Source organism: Oncorhynchus kisutch, linkage group LG30, assembly GCF_002021735.2.
Source record: "Oncorhynchus kisutch isolate 150728-3 linkage group LG30, Okis_V2, whole genome shotgun sequence".
Classification (NCBI taxonomy): domain Eukaryota; kingdom Metazoa; phylum Chordata; class Actinopteri; order Salmoniformes; family Salmonidae; genus Oncorhynchus; species Oncorhynchus kisutch.
The window spans coordinates 43261268-43276529 of NC_034203.2; the positions used below are offsets into that span (position 1 = coordinate 43261268).

Here is a 15262-nt window from a genome sequence, read left to right on the forward strand (position 1 = left end):
TGTCAGTTCTATCAGTTCTATCAGTTCTACCAGTTCTACCAGTTCTATCAGTTCTACCAGTTGTGTCACTTCTAGCAGTTGTGTCAGTTCTATCAGTTCTATCAGTTCTACCAGTTCTATCACTTCTAGCAGTTGTGTCAGTTCTATCAGTTCTACCAGTTCTATCACGTCTACCAGTTGTGTCAGTTCTATCAGTTCTACCAGTTGTGTCAGTTCTATCAGTTCTATCAGTTCTACCAGTTCTACCAGTTCTATCAGTTCTACCAGTTGTGTCACTTCTAGCAGTTGTGTCAGTTCTATCAGTTCTATCAGTTCTACCAGTTCTATCAGTTCTACCAGTTCTATCACTTCTACCAGTTCTATCAGTTCTATCAGTTCTACCAGTTCTATCAGTTCTACCAGTTCTATCACTTCTACCAGTTCTATCAGTTCTACCAGTTCTATCAGTTCTACCAGTTCTATCACTTCTACCAGTTCTATCAGTTCTATCAGTTCTACCAGTTCTATCACTTCTACCAGTTGTGTCAGTTCTATCAGCTCTATATGTTCTGTCGGTTCTATCACTTCTACCAGTTGTCAGTTCTATCAATTCTATCAGTTCTATCAATTAAAGTCTTCACTGACATTTTCAACATGTTTCTGACCCAGTCTGTGACACCTACAGTACCAGTCAAAAAGTTTGGACACACCTACTCATTCAAAATGTTTCTTTATTTTTACTATTTTGTACATTGTAGAATGATAATGAAGACATCCAAATGACGTAATAACACATATGGAATCAAGTAGTAACCAAAAAAGTGTTACGCAAATCAAAATATATTTTATATTTAGATTCTTCAAGGTAGCCACCATTTGCCTTGATGACAGCTTTGCACACTCTTGGTATTCTCTCAACCAGCTTCATGAGGAATGCTTTTCCAACAGTCTCGAAGGAGTTCAAAAATACTCTGAGCACTTGTTGGCTGCTTTTCCTTCAGTCTGCAGTCCAAAACCTCCCAAACCGTCTTCATTGAGTTCTGGTGGGGGATTGTTGCCAGGTCATCTGATGCAGTACTCAAACACTCTCCTTGGTCAAATAGCCCTTACATAGCCTGGAGGTGTGTTTTGGGTCATTGTCCTATTGAAAAGAAATTATATTCCCACTAAGCGCAAACCACATGGGATGGTATATCGCTGCAGAATTCTGTGGTAGCCATGTTGGTTAAGTGTGCCTTGAATTATAAATAAATCACAGACCGTGTCACCAGCAAAACACCCACACACCATCACACCTCCTCCTCCATGCTTCACGGTGGGAACCACACATGTGGAGATCATCCGTTCCCTTACTCTGTGTCTCACAAAGACATGGCAGAATCTCAAATTTGAACTCATCAGACCAAAGTACATATTTCAACAGGTCTAATGTCCATTGCTCGTGTTTCTTGGCCCAAGCAAGTGTTTTATTCTAATTTGTGTCCTTTAGTATTGGGTTCTTTGCAGCAATTTGACCATGAAGGCCTGATTCACACAGTCTCCTCTAAACAGTTCATGTTGAGATATGTCTGTTACTTGAACACTGTGAAGCATTTATTTTGGCTGCAATTTCGGAGGGTGGTGACTCTATAGAGCTTATCCTCTGCAGGTGACTGGTTCTTCCTTTCCTGTGGCGGACCTCATGAGAGTCAGTTTCATGATAGCGCTTGATGGTTTTTGTGACTGCACTTGAAGAAACTTTCAAAGTTCTTTGAAATTATCCGCATTGACTGACATTCATGTCTTAAAGTAATGATGGACTGTCGTCTCTCTTTGCTTATTTGAGCTGTTTTTGCCATAATAATATATAATAATAATATGAACTGGTACTGTACATGTTTCAAGCAGACCACCATAGTCCTTGTGCCAAAGGACACCAAGGTAAACTGCCTAAATGACTCTCGACCTGTAGCACTCACATCTTTAGCCATGAAGTGCTTTGAAATGCTTGTCATGGCTCACATCAACACCATCATCCCAGAAGCCCTAGACCCACTCCAATCAGCATACCGCCCCAACAGATCCACAAATGATGCAATCTCTATTGCACTCCACCCTGCCCTTGATAAAATGAACACCTATGTGAGAATGCTATTCATTGACTTACAACTCAGTGTTCAACACCATAGTGCTCTCAAGGTTCATCACTAAGCTAAGGACCCTGGGACTAAACACCTCCCTTTGCAACTGGATCCTGGACTTCATGACGGGTCGCCCTCCAGGTGGTAAGGAGAGGCAACAACACATCTGCCATGCTGAACCTCAATATGGGTGCCCCTCAGGGGTGCGTGCTTAGTCCTCTCTTGTGCTCCCTGTTCACCCATGACTGCGTGGCCAAGCACGACTCCAACACCATCGTTAAGTTTGCCGATGACACAACGGTGGTAGGCCTGATCAAAGAGGAGGTCAGAGACCTGGCAGTGTGGTGCCCCGGACATCAATCTCTCCCTCAATGTGATCAAGACAAAGGAGATGATTGTGGACTACAGGAAAAGGAGGGCCGAGCACGCCCCCATTCTCATCAATTCTCATCGACGCCGCTGTAGTGGGGCAGGTCGAGAGCTTCTAGTTCCTTGGAGTCCACATTACCAACAAACGTTTATGGTCCAATCACACTAAGACAGTTGTGAAGTTGGCATGACAATGCCTATTCCCCCTTGGCTTAGATCCTCAGATCCTCAAAACGTTATACAGCTGCACGAGAGCATGGTTTAATCACCGCCTGGTATGGCAACTGCTCAGCCTCCAACCGCAAGGCGCTTCAGAGGGTAGTGCGTACGGCCGACCTTCCTGCCACCCAGGACCTCTACACCAGGCAGTGTCAGAGGAAAGCGCTAAAAATTGCCAAAGACTCCAACCACCCTAGTCGTGCTACAAGCGGTACCAGAGCGCCAGGTCGAGGTCCAAAAGTCTTCTTAACAGCTTCTAACCCCAAGCCATAAGACTCCTGAACATCTAATCAAATGACCACCTGGAATTTTTGCATTGACCCCCCCTTTAAAAAAAAACTTTGCTGCTACTGTCTGGTTATTATCTATGCATAGTCACTTTACCCCTACCTACATGTACATATTACCTCAATGAATCTGTACCCCAGCACATTGACTCGATACCGACTCGATTCATTATTGTTATTTTATTGTCACCTTTTTTATTTTATTTTTTATTTAGTAAATATTTTCATAACTCTTATTTTTCTTAAAACGGCAATGTTGGTTAAGGGCTTGTAAATAAGCATTTCACGGAAAAGTCACATGTGACAAATAAGATTTCATTTGATTGCATTCCCAGTAGAGTGGAGGCTGTTATAGCAGCCAATGGGGCTCCATATTAATGCCCATGATTTTGGAATGAGATGATCGACAAGCAGGTGTCCACATACTTTTGGTCATTTGGAATATGTCTATATCTAATGTATATGATAGTGTAGATGTATTCTTGTCCATAGTTCTTCGCTTTTATCCTGACAGCTCTAGTCCCCTAGCAACAGAGAGCCTCATTTCATATTAGGTTTTTACATGGAGGGTCACGTACAGCTATATATCTGCATATGTTGGGTCCTGATGTTTACATGGAGGGTCACGTACAGCTATATATCTGCATATGTTCACTAAGGTCCTGAATATGAAATATGTAAAATGTAATACCCCGTCTGTCACTAGGAGATGTATTGCTATTGTGACTGAAGACGATGACTTGATGACAGATGAGTGCTATTAAACTAGAATTAAATTCTGCACTTTCAGCAAATTTTGTCTTCAAGGACCGTATGGTTAATATCCTAGCAGGAAATATGAGCCGTTGCATTAGTTGCTGCATGGGGAAAAACGCATGGAACGCCCCATGTTGTGTGCTATAGGTTACATCCCAACTGGCATCCTATTCCCTACACAGTGCACTACAATGGCTCATAGGGCTCTGGTCAAAAGTAGGAATAGGGTGCCATTTTGGATGCAGAAAATAGTCTTCTCTTATGAGAGAATAACAAATAACTCAAATCGAAGACAAAAAAAAAACGGATTAAACTTCCACACCTGTGTGGAGTAATGTTATTCTGGTATTATGCAATACTACCAGGGTGCCATATGCAATATCATTGCATTCTGTCTTTCTTCAAAACAGTGTGTCATATCTTTTTTTGATATGGAGCATATGGAGACTGGGTCTGGGGTTTTATCCGTTCAGTGCAGATGCGTCCGAGGGGTTGGTTGTTTTTAATAACGCCCTGTCAATCTGAGAGAGAGGGACAGCTGGTCCCACGTTGCAGAGAGTCTCCTAACTGGAGGAGCGCAGCGTAGGGGGAAATCAAGCCACTTCTCCTTAGACGACACATACATGGGTATGAAGGCACACATGGGAGTATGTGCACACACCCTGAATGCACACACAGGTACACACACACACACACACACACACACACACACACACACACACACACACACACACACACACACACACACACACACACACACACACACACACACACACTTCATTTGCTCACACACACACATAACATGCATATACACACACACACACACACACACACACACACGCACACACACACACTCACTCACTTAATTTACTCACACACACACACACACACACACACACACACACACACACACACACACACACACACACACACACACACACACACTCACTCTCTTAATTTGCTCACACACACATAACAAGCACACACATTTATACTGACCGTATCCCTCAGTGTTGGTCTGGCTATAATTCTTCATCCCTCAGTGTTGGTCTGGCTATAATACTTCATCCCTCAGTGTTGGTCTGGCTATAATACTTCATCCCTTAGTGTTGGTCTGGCTATAATACTTCATCCCTCAGTGTTGGTCTGGCTATAATACTTCATCCCTCAGTGTTGGTCTGGCTATAATACTTCATCCCTCAGTGTTGGTCTGGCTATAATACTTCATCCCTCAGTGTTGGTCTGGCTATAATACTTCATCCCTCAGTGTTGGTCTGGCTATAATACTTCATCCCTCAGTGTTGGTCTGGCTATAATACTTCATCCCTCAGTGTTGGTCTGGCTATAATACTTCATCCCTCAGTGTTGGTCTGGCTATAATACTTCATCCCTCAGTGTTGGTCTGGCTATAATACTTCATCCCTCAGTGTTGGTCTGGCTATAACACCTTTTCCCTAGGCTGATTGTAGCACCATACTCATCAGTGTTGAGTTTGAGTTGAGTTTATTTTTATTTTTACAGGGACAGTGCACAATAATCAATGTTTCAGTAAAAGTGCCGGTTTTAGCCAGCTGACTAATTTTAAACCGCAGTTCCTGGGCAGGTTATTTTTTTACACTGAGGGATAAGGTGCTATAATCAGCTCTTATCCCTCAGCTATAATCAGTTTTAAGCTGATTATACTACCTTATCCATGGTGTTGGATATAACACCGTATCGCTCAGTGTTGGGCCAATTATAGCAGCTTATCCCTCAGCGCTGGGCCGATTATAGCAGCTTATCCCTCCGCGTTGGGCCGATTATAGCAGCTTATCCCTGTGTTGGGCTGATTATAGCATCTTATCCCTCAGTGTTGGGCCGATTATGGCACCTTGTCCCTCAGTGTTGGGCTGATTATAGTACCTTATCCCTCAGTGTTGGGCTGATTATAGCACCTTATCCCTCAGTGTTGGGCTGATTATAGCACCTTATCCCACCATGTTGAGCTGATTATACTACCTTATCCCTCAGTGCTGGATATAACACCTTATCCCTCAGTGTTGGGCCGATTATAGCACCTTATCCCTCAGTGTTGGGCCGATTATAACACCGTGTCCCTCAGTGTTGGGCTGATTATAGCAGCTTATCCCTGTGTTGGGCTGATTATAGCAGCTTATCCCTGTGTTGGGCTGATTATGGCACCTTATCCCTCAGTGCTGGGCTGGCTATAACACCTTATCCTTTAGTGTTGGGCTGATAATAGCATCTTCTTCCTCAGTGTTGGGCTGATTATGGCACCTTATCCCTCAGTGCTGGGCTGATTATGGCACCTTATCCCTCGGTGCTGGGCTGGCTATAACACCTTATCCTTTAGTGTTGGGCTGATAATAGCATCTTCTCCCTCAGTGTTGGGCTGATTATGGCACCTTATCCCTCAGTGCTGGGCTGGCTATAACACCTTATCCTTTAGTGTTGGGCTGATAATAGCATCTTCTCCCTCAGTGCTGGGCTGATTATAGCACCTTATCCCTCAGTGTTGGGCTGATAATAGCACCTTATCCCTCAGTGCTGGGCTGGCTATAACACCTTATCCTTTAGTGTTGGGCTGATAATAGCATCTTCTCCCTCAGTGCTGGATATAGCACCTTATTCCTCTTCTAGCTTCCCTAGAGTTAGCTTTCCTGGTGTTAGCCTGGGGTTAGCCTGCATTAGATATATTAAGGAAATGAGCCCCCTGGCCAGAGACCTGGGAACTGACAGATCAGACAGAAATCTCCTCCAAGATTGACGAAAAGCCCACGTCTCATATATCATTATTTTATTCTTGATTAGTTTCTATTGAACGAGTGAAACTTTTTCCACAATTGGTTTTAGATAGACGTAGTCTACTCACAGATGTTAGCAGTTCCTCTGGGGATGGGCAGGTAGGATCCGACGCTCCAGGGTCGTCCGTGGTAGTGTCTCTTACAGCGGCCGCAGTCTGGTCCTGTTGTATTGTGTTCACACTCACACCCCAGCTTCCCCTTGTCCTTGTCAAACACACAGCTGTTGGAGTGCAGGTTACACTTACATCTGAGGAGGGAAAACAGACAATCATATTCATTTCACCTTTATTCGTAGCCAGACAAGTCATTGAACACAAATGATCTTCTATAAGAGTGGCGTTCGGGCTGCACTTTGATCTGAGATGGAAAACACCATGCAACAGACCTGAATGTAAATACTTGTTATTATTTGTTCCTAAGGCTGTGGGTTGGTTCTTCAAGCCTTATTACAGTGCTTACTCCTGGATAACATTAATATGAACTATTTCATTGACTTGAATCAAATATGACTGACTGGGAAGCTAACACAAATCTTCATGTCTAAGACAAGGTTACTCATCATGCCGACGTTGTTTCACCAAGTCACCTCCTCTATACAAGGATATTTCACTGTGCCCTTGCAGTGGAATGTTGCCTCTTCTATAATTTAATAGTGGGTATACTAGGCCTACATGGAATTCCCACTTAGATCAGACTAAGAGGGAAGAGAGAGAGGAAAACGCATCGTTATTCTTAAAACGAGAGCTAATTTGGCTAACCCTCTATGGAGGGAACAGCATTTTAAAAACAAGAGCTAATTTGGCTAACCCTTCATTGAGGGAACAGCATTTAAAACAATACCTGATTTGGCTAACCCTTCATTGAGGGAACAGCATTTAAAACAATACCTAATTTGGCTAACCCTTCATTGAGGGAACAGCATTTAAAACAATACCTAATTTGGCTAACCCTTCGAGGAGGGAACAGCATTTAAAACAATACCTAATTTGGCTAACCCTTCGAGGAGGGAACAGCATTTAAAACAATACCTAATTTGGCTAACCCTTCGAGGAGGGAACAGCATTTAAAACAATACCTAATTTGGCCAACCCTCCGTGAAGGGAACACCACATTAAATAAAGTCAGGATTCAAAGGCATCCCAAATGGCACTCTAATCCCTACATAGTGCCCTATAGGGAGCCATTTGGGACACAGTCAATAACGTTCTCTTTATTTAGGACTAAACAGAGAGCTGATTGAGAGTTAACAAGAAGACACCAAATGAACCAAGTCTTTCTTCAAAGTTACTCAAACCTTTTTGGTTCCAGGTAGAACTATTTTTGGTTCCATGTTGAACTATATTTAGTTCCATGTAGAACTCTTTTTGGTTCCAGGTAGACGTCCTCTGTGTTCCATGTAGAACCAAAAGTATTCTACTTGAAACCAATCAGGGATCTTCAAAGTAATTCCTATGGGGACAGCCGAATAACTTTGTCTTTGTCTCTGTCTCTGTCTCTGTCTCTGTCTCTGTCTCTGTCTCTGTCTCTGTCTCTCTCTCTGTCTCTCTCTCTCTCTCTCTCTCTCTCTCTCTCTCTCTCTCTCTCTCTCTCTCTCTCTCTCTCTCTCTCTCTCTCTCTCTCTCTCTCTCTCTCTCTCTCTCTCTCTCTCTCTCTCTCTCTCTCTCTCTCTCTCTCTCTCTCTCTCTCTCTCTCTCTCTCTCTCTCTCTCTCTCTCTCTCTCTCTCTCTCTCTCTCTCTCTCTCTCTCTCTCTCTCTCTCTCTCTCTCTCTCTATACATACACCTCAATTGGGCTCCCCATGGTAACCTTCCCCTTAATTAAAAAACAGCTAAAACAGAATCACACACACACACACAAAAACGCACAGACACAAACTCACAGACACACCTGTGTGTGTTTGTGTGTGTGTGTCCTCGTCACAAGAGCTATGTCCCTCTGCTCTATTGAGTAGGGCAGACCATTACGTTTGAATGATTGGTTATATTCCTCCTAGACTAGTTAGTCTCTTTATAATGGAAGTATAATCTATCATCTTATCTAAAACACTGTCTGAAACCGCCGTGTACCCTCATTTCTCTCACCGTTTATCCTTGTGTTTAAATGTGTACTATGTCTCTTATGTGTCAATGTCTACTGTGTCCCTTATGTGTCAATGTCTACTGTGTCTCTTGTGTTTAAATGTCTACTGTGTCTCGTGTGTTTAAATGTGTACTGTGTCTCTTGTATATAAATGTCTACTGTGTCTTTTGTGTATAAATGTATGCTGTGACTCTTGTGTATACATGTGTATTGTGTCTCCAGCGTGTCCCCAAATGGCAATTCATAAAGACCAATGTATCTCATGTGAAGGCTTCTGCACAGTAACAGAAGTCCTGTTGTGGACTATAATGTAGGAGAATATAACACAATAGATATGGTAGGAGAAAATCCAAAGAAAAACCAAACGGAATTTTGTTTTTTTGTTGAGAGATCATCCTCTTAGAAATGCAACAGAAAGGTCATATTGAATGTATGCAGTTCCTATGGCTTCCACAAGGTGTCAGCAGTGTATGTTCAAGGTTTCAGGCTTGTAAGTTCAAAAACAAATAAGAAAGAAGTTTTAGTAGATGGACACAGTCTTGGAAATTCGTGTTTGGCGCGCCATGAAGACATTACCCACCTGTTAAAATCGGTTTCCTATTGAGCGTACTTCATTATGAAATATTATAGTTTGATTACATTTTAGGTTATCTGAGGAGTAAATAGAAACGTATTTAGACTTGTTGAAACAAAGTTTAGGGGTAGATTTTCAGATTCCTTTCTCAGCAAGTTGAACGAGTGGATTACTCAAATGGCACCAACTAAACTGACTTTTTGGGATATAAAGAAGGATTTTATCTAACAAAACGACACTACATGTTATAGCTGGGACCCTTTGGATGACAAATCAGAGGAAGATTTTCAAAAAGTAAGTGAATATTTAATTGTTATTTGTGAATGTATGAAACCTGTGCTGGTGGAAACATATGTTGATGTGGGGCGCCGTCCTCAAACAATCGCATGGCATGTTTTCGCTGTGATAGCTACTGTAAATCAGACAGTGCAGTTAGATTAACAAGAATTTCAGATTTCAGTCGACACTTATATGTACCTAAATGTTTAAAATCCATAATATTTATGGTTATTGCTTTGAATTGCCCTCCAGTTTCACCGTAAGTGGTCTCCACCTTAAGAAGTTGAGGGTGGAGTTGAATCGACAGAATCAAATCAAATCAAATCCAATTTTATTTGTCACACGTGCCTTATAGTGAAATGCTTACTTACAAGCCCTTAACCAATATGCAGTTTTAACAAAATACCCCAGAAATTGAACAAATACAAATAAATAATTAAAGAGCAGCAGTAAAATAACAATTGCCAGGCTATATACATGGGGTACCGGTACGGAGTCAATATGCGGGGGCACCGGTTAGTCGACGTAATTGAGATAATATGTACATGTAGGTAGAGTTATTAAAGTAGCTATGCATAGATAATAACAGACAGTAGCAGCAGTGTAGAAGGGGTGGGGGATGGGCAAATAGTCTGGGGTAGCCATTTGATTAGATGTTCAGGAGTCTTATGGCTTGGGGGTAGAAGCTATTTAAGAGCCTCTTGGACCTAGACTTGGGCGCTCCGGTACCGCTTGTCCTGCGGTAGCAAAGAGAACAGTCTTCCTCTGACACCACCTGGTATGGAGTGTGTAAGTAAGTAAGTTATGCAGAAGTTGGTACATTAAAGCTCCATGTTACAGTCATAGTGAGGAAGTGGCTTTTTTCCCCTCGGTTTGCAATGGAACCTCTTTACTCACATCCGGTCCCATTATAAGAAATGCCTTTTGACATTTGAATGCAATTGCTCATTACTAACTAGTCACAGCACAACACCTGAAGTTAGGCAGCCAACCCCAGTTGTGTCTCATCTCAGTATCACTCCCTTGGTGATGTACCTAAACAGGGACACTTTAATTCAAATAAAATACTATTTTTTTCGTCACATGAGCTCAAATACAACAGTTATAGACCTTACCGTGAAATAGTTACTTACGAACCCTGAACGAACAATGCAGTTCAAGAAATAGATATAAGAAAATATTTACTAAATAAACTAAAGTAAGTTCAGCAGTCTTATGGCTTGGGAGTAGAAGATGTTACGGAGCCTTTTGGACCTAGACCTGACGCTCCGGTATCGGTTGCCATGCAGTAGCAGAGACAACAGTCTATGACTTGGGTAACTGGAGTCTTTGACAATTTTTTGGGCCTTCATCTGACAATGCCTAATATATAGGTCCTGGATAGCAGGAAGCTTGGTCCCAATGATGTACTGGGCCATACGTACTACCCTCTGTAGAGCCTTGCGGTTGGATGCCGAGCAATTGCCATACCAGGGAGTGATGACACCTGGTCAGGATGCTTTCGGTGGTGAAGCTATATTACTTTTTGAGGATCTGGGGACCCATGCCAAATCTTTTAAGTCTCCTGAAAAGGTGTTGTCGTGCCCTCTTCACAACTGTTTTGGTATGTTTGGACCATGATAGTTCGTTGGTGATGTGCCCACCAACAGAACTTGAAACTCTCAACCCGCACCCCGTCAATGTTAATGGGGGCCTGTTTGGACGGCCTTTTCATGTTGTCCATGATCAGCTCCTTTGTCTTGCTCACATTGAGGGCAGAGGTTGTTGTCCTGGCATCACACTGCCACGTCTCTTATCTACTCCTTATAGGCTGTCTCATCGTTGTCACTGATCAGGCCTACCACTGTTGTATCGTCAGCAAACTTAATGATTGTTTTGGAGTCGTGCTTTGTGATGCAGTAGTGGGTGAACAGGGAGTACAGGAGGGGACTAAGTACACACCTCTGAGGGGCCTCAGTGTTGAGGATCACCGTGACAGATGTGTTGCTACCTAACCTTACCACCTGGGGGCGGCCCGCCAGGAAGTCCAGGATCCAGTTGCAGAGGGAGGTGTTTAGTCCCAGGGTTCTTAGCTTAGTGATGACCTTTGAGGGAACTATGATGTTGAACGCTAAGCTGTAGTCAATGAATAGCATTCTCACATAGGTGTTCCTTTTGTCCTGGTGAAAAAAGGGCAGTGTGGAGTGCGATTGAGATTGCGTCATCTGTGGATCTGTTGGGGCGGTATGCAAATTGGACAGGGTCTAGGGTTTCTGGGATGATGGTGTTGATGTGAGCCATGGCAAGCCATTCAAAGCACTTCATTGCTACAGACGTGAGTGCAACGAGGCAGTAATCATTTAGGCAAGTTATCTTCGCTTTCTTGGGCACAGGATCTATGGTGGTCTGCTTGAAACATGTAGGTATTACAGACTCGGTCAGGGAGAGGTAGAAAATGTCAGTAAAGACACTTGACAATTGGTCCGCTCATGCTTTGTGTACACGTCCTGGTAATCCTTCTGGCCCTGCAGCTTTGTGAATGTTGACCTGTTGAAAGGTTTTGTTCAAGTCGGCTACTGAGAACGTTATCACACAGTCATCCAGATCAGCTGGTGCTCTCGTGCATGCTTCAGTGTTGCTTGCCTCAAAGCGAGCATAAAAGGCATTTAACTCGGTCAGGGAGAGTTTGAAAAGACACTTGCAAGTTGGTCCACGCATGCTTTGAGTACATGTCCTGATAATCCGTCTGGCCCTGCAGCTTTGTGAATGTCGACCTGTTTAAAGGTCTTGCTCACATCGGAGAGCATGATCACACAGTCGTCCGAAATAGCTGGTGCTCTCATGAATGCTTCAGTGTTTCTTTCCTCGAAGCGAGCATAAAAGGCTTTTCGCTCATTTGGTAGGCTCACGTCACTGGGCAGCTTTTGTTGTCCGAAATAGCTTGCAAGTCCTGCCACATCAGAAGAGCATCAGAGCAAGTGTGGTAGGATTCAATCTGACTCCTGTATTGACGTATTGCCTGTTTGGTGGTTCATCTGAGGGCATAGCGGGATTTCTTAAAAGCGTCTGGATAGGTGTCCCGCTCCTTGAAAGCGGCAGCTTCAGCCTTTAGTTTGGTGTGGATGTTGCCTGCAATCCATGGCTTCTGGTTGGGATATGTACGTACAGTCACTGTGGGAACTAAGTCATCAGTGCACTTATTGATGAAGCCGTTGACTGAGGTGGAACATATTCCACTCTGTGCTAGTAAAACCGTCCTATACCATCCGCATCATCTGACCACTTTTTTTCCCCTCTGGTTGCACATGTGACATGCTGATAGAAATGAGGTAAAATGGATTTAAGTTTGAATGTGATATCAAGACTGCCCAAATGTGTCTAATTGGTTTATTAATAACTTTTCAAGTCCATAACTGTGCATTCTTTCACTGTAATAGCTAGTGGTAATTGGACAGTGCAATTAGATTAACAAGAATTTAAGCTTTCTGCCAATATCAGATATATCTATCTCCTGGGAATTTTTATTGTTATTTACAACCTCATGCTAATTAGCCTACGTTAGCGCACTCGTCCTGAGGGGGACCCACCAATCCTGTAGAGGTTTTTAACCAGTTCACAATACATTACTTAACCAGCAGACACACTACATTACTTAACCAACACACACTCCATTACTTAACCAACACACACTACATTACTTAACCAACACACACTGCATTACTTAACCAACACACACTACATTACTTAACCAGTACATACTCCATTACTTAACCAACACACACTACATTACTTAACCAACACACACTACATTACTTAACCAACACACACTACATTCCTTAACCAACACACACTACATTACTTAACCAACACACACTACATTACTTAACCAGCAGACACACTACATTACTTAACCAACACACACTACATTACTTAACCAGAACGACATACTGCACATTCTATTCTTACTTTGGTGCTTTTGGGTAAACTACTGGCGCACAGCTCGGACACCTATGCATACCCCACAAGACATGCCTTCAGAGGTCTCTTCACAGTCCCCAAGTCCAGAACAGACTATTGGAGGCACACAGTATTAAATATAGCCATGACTACATGGAACTAAAATTTGACTCGATAAACAGATTAAAAAAATATCTTATTGAACAGCGGGGACTGTGAAGCAACACAAACATTGGTGCACACACACACATACACACACACACACACACACACACACACATACACACACACACACATACACAGACACACATACACATGGATTTAGTACTGCAGATATGTGGTAGTGGTGGATTAGGTGCCTGAGGACACACAGTGTGTTGTGAATGTATTGTAATGTTTAAAAATATATATATATACTGCCTTCATTTTTCTGGACCCCAGGAAGAGCTAATGGGGATCCACAATAACTACAAATACTACTGTCATCTATTTTTCCTTACTTTAGACTTGTAGCCTCAAGACTCGGTACTCGACTTTAACTTGAGACACTTATATGCCGAGTTGTGGACTCGAGTCACATGACTTTAACTTGAGACACTTATATGCCGAGTTGTGGACTCGAGTCACATGACTTTAACTTGAGACACTTATATGCCGAGTTGTGGACTCGAGTCACATGACTTTAACTTGAGACACTTATATGCCGAGTTGTGGACTCGAGTCACATGACTTTAACTTGAGACTGATACCTTAAAATGATCAGGTTTTACAACGTTTTGTCACTTATTTTGTGGCACAGAGTCTCCGTGGATTACTCTCCATGTGACACACACTCAGCCCTCTGACTGGACCAGCAAACTGCCAATCAACACAGCTCGTGGGTGAGCTAGTGGTTCTCAAAGTGGGTGTTGGTTGCAAGAAGGATTTGGTTGGTTGCCAGTGTGAAACTGAATGGGAAAAATACATATTTTCATACATATTTGAATATGCTAGATACCATTTGGATTTTATATTTATACTTTAGCTTATTAGATCTGGTCACTAACATAGGCTTACGTTATTGCACCAAAAGTTGCGCCTTTTGACTATTGACCAATGAGTAGCCTCATCGCCAACCAGAATTCCCTAAAATGGAAGGCGTAACAAGTCAATTTCATAGTAATTCAGAGAATATCTGACCTCCAAAACAGGACTTCTGTTACTGTGCAGAAGCCTTCATATGAGACTCACTTCAAGGTCTTCTAGGATTCTGTGTTGGAATCCATCCTCCCCACTGTATAAAATACATGAGCTCCTTCATGAAAACCTTGTCGGAGAACCCAAATGGCTCCCTCGTCTCTTTATAGTTCACTACGTTTGATCAGGACTAGTGCACTATTAAGTAGTGCACTATATGCCCAATATAGGGAATGAGTTGCCATTTAGGACACCCTCCATTTGGGACACCCCTGAAGTCCTTACACTCCTACTGAAGGGTGGGGAGATGAAGACTGTTACTACAGAGGAAACTTTGGCCCAGGCTGCTAGGCAAAAGAGTTCAAGGTCTGCCGCTACTGGGTTGACCTAAGATGATCCTCATACACCTTCAGGGATCTCAGAGAAAGCTTTGATGTATTTTACATGAGAGAAAGAGGAAGAGAGAGATACTGTATGTGCTGCATGTAAACTGAAGGGAGAGAGAGAGACAGAGAGAGAGACAGAGGAGGTAGAGAGAGAGAGAGAGAGAGAGAGAGAGAGAGAGAGGAGGTAGAGAGAGACAGAGGAGGTAGAGAGAGAGAGAGAGAGAGAGAGAGAGAGAGACAGAGAGAGGAGATAGAGAGAGAGAGACAGAGGAGGTAGAGAGAGAGAGAGACAGAGAGGA

The 15262-nt window shown here is 42.9% G+C and overlaps 1 protein-coding gene across 2 annotated transcripts in view; it reads right to left on the reverse strand.

The window, feature by feature from the left end:
* Positions 1–15262, reverse strand: part of LOC109881370 (netrin-G1-like) — a 183361-nt gene that overhangs the window by 33960 nt on the left and 134139 nt on the right. The window contains exon 6 of one of the 2 annotated variants that reach the window (XM_031810890.1): positions 6603–6781. In XM_031810890.1, the coding sequence (XP_031666750.1) occupies positions 6603–6781 (179 nt within the window). Of the gene's footprint in view, positions 1–6594; positions 6782–15262 lie in introns of those variants that run through there. The other variant, XM_020473520.2, reaches the window with a different exon arrangement.